The 2,124-nt window shown below is 34.1% G+C and overlaps 1 protein-coding gene across 1 annotated transcript; it reads left to right on the top strand.

The window, feature by feature from the left end:
• Positions 1–349: 349 nt before the first annotated feature.
• LOC130936421 (uncharacterized) lies at positions 350–1,307 on the top strand. The gene has a single exon (XM_057866486.1). The coding sequence runs from the start codon at positions 531–533 to the stop codon at positions 1,113–1,115; it is 585 nt and encodes a 194-aa protein (XP_057722469.1). The 5' UTR covers positions 350–530; the 3' UTR covers positions 1,116–1,307.
• Positions 1,308–2,124: the final 817 nt, after the last annotated feature.

Below are 2,124 nucleotides of genomic sequence, written 5' to 3'. Positions count from 1 at the left end.
AATATAATAAAAAACATAAAAATCAAAATATGAAAGACAGTACTAAAAGTAATAAAAAATTAAAATATTTATTTTGACAGTGATCGAAATAAATATGAAAGATTTTAATGAAAAAAATTCGAACGGAAAACATACACAAAGAAAATTATATGGTTACTTACATCATTTTTAAAGAAGAAAATGAAGGATAGAATTAATAGAAGAAAAATAATTTTCTTACTTAATTTCTCAACTGTAATTAGCCTTCCCTAACGTGAATGCAAAAGTTAAAATTTTTAGCTTTCTGTGAACGTTGAAACAAAATTACTTTTGAGTTCAAAATTTTAAAGAGTTGCCAAATATAAAAATGAGACCTTCAAAGCATTCAAACGAAACTCCTCTCTTCTCCAATGTGAATTCCAAACACCCCCTTAACAGTTAATAAAAAGTAAATGAAAAATATTGAAGCTAGTTTTGCCCACAATCTTCTCTCTCCAACTGTTTCTCTCACCTTTTAGAATCTCTTTCTTCTTCTAGTCAACAATCCAGTCATGGACGGTTTTTCAGGGGCAGCCCGAGGTTCGCCCATCAGGTTGGGAAGCCTAATCCGAGTCGCAGGCAATAGTGGCGGCGGCGGCGGCGGCGGCGGCGGTGGTGGTGGTTCTGCTGCTGCTTCCTTCTCATCAAACGAGTACAAGGTTGCACTGCGTTACAATCACGGTGATGAAATCAATGCTTCTAAGGAGTTAGAGAACATTAAAAGGAGATGTGAGAGGGACAACTTGTTTGGTGCAATTGTGATGGTAACCGTCAACAAGAGCCCTAATTTGAGGGAAATTCAACATCAGATTGCTGACAAGTTAGGGATTCGCCTTGATGATGATCATGAAGAAAGAAAGAAGACAGTTTGGCATTGCGGTGCCAGCAAGAAGAAAGAAGCTGCAATAATAAGCGAAAATGCTAAGAAAATATCTGAAACCATCCATAATCAACTGCAGCAGATGGACGTTCTCTTCATCCTCTCTAATCTTCATGAAAGCCTTGATTTGGAGATACTTGGAATCCCAGTCGGTGCTGGCTGCAAATGCATTTTCACGTCGGAGAGTGAAGCGGTACTGCTCAATCAGATGAATTGACACCTTGTGTGTAAGTTCTGAAGGCAAATTAAAGAGGTTTGAATTTGATATTAGAATAAAATAAACTTGTCTGTCTGTTGAACATATTTATATATTTTAATTTGTCTAGTGTGTTGGGTGGATTATTGTTATGTCAGATGTGGGCATTTTGAATAAATTGGTTGATGCTAGCTGATGCTTTCTTCTCTCGTATATCTCCTATTATTAGAGTAATTTTATCTGCCATAAATCAAATAAAACCTTTTTTTATTCAAAAACTAGATAAATTAGACGACGTCAATACTCACTCGGATTAATTAGATGTAAATGTCAAATACAAATTATTATATCGATATATCTTTAGTACTATGTAGTGTAGCCATTTTATCTTGTTCCTTTATTTTGAAGACAAATTATTCATCGAAAAAAGCTATAGTTGTAGTTAAGCACCAAGCTTTCGTATCCAGGTTGTTACTGAATCTTCTAAGATGGGAGATCATAGTACGTTAGGCCATTACATACATCACATAAACTTCCACTTAAATTGATTCTTATGGGTTATAAGAGATTCAATTTTCTTTTATTATTTCTATTATTTTTTATCTAAAATTCCTTCATCTCGTACTCCAATCCAATCTTGGCGTGAATGAAGCTGTCTACAATTCAGTTGCAACAATTGTATTTTCTTGGGAAGGGGATCTTTATTTTTTACGGGTTTAGCTAATTAAAGTTATTAATAAGTATATACAGTTAACTAATAAATAATTTGGTGATTAATTTTTAGTTTATATATATATATATATATATATATATATTTTAAAATGCGCTTTGCTGGGTTCATTGCTTCACCTCACAAACACCTCAAAACTCAAATGTCATATAATTGTAAGAGAATACAGTTGGCAAAGTAAATACTCTCTTTTGAAGATGAAGGAATTAAATGAAAACCGCGTGAAGAAAAAGAGAGAGAGAGAGAGGACATCATTTCAGACAGTTTTGGCCTTATGGGGTCCCCTCACCACTCCCCTAC

Source organism: Arachis stenosperma, chromosome 6 (genome assembly GCF_014773155.1).
Source record: "Arachis stenosperma cultivar V10309 chromosome 6, arast.V10309.gnm1.PFL2, whole genome shotgun sequence".
NCBI classification, from domain to species: domain Eukaryota; kingdom Viridiplantae; phylum Streptophyta; class Magnoliopsida; order Fabales; family Fabaceae; genus Arachis; species Arachis stenosperma.
Note: the sequence above shows the minus strand (reverse complement) of the source record. Positions and strands in the feature narration are given on the sequence as shown.

Excerpts from the sequence above, each read along its gene's own strand:
- LOC130936421 (XM_057866486.1), top strand. The coding sequence starts at position 531 with ATGGACGGTTTTTCAGGGGCAGCCCGAGGTTCGCCCATCAGGTTGGGA.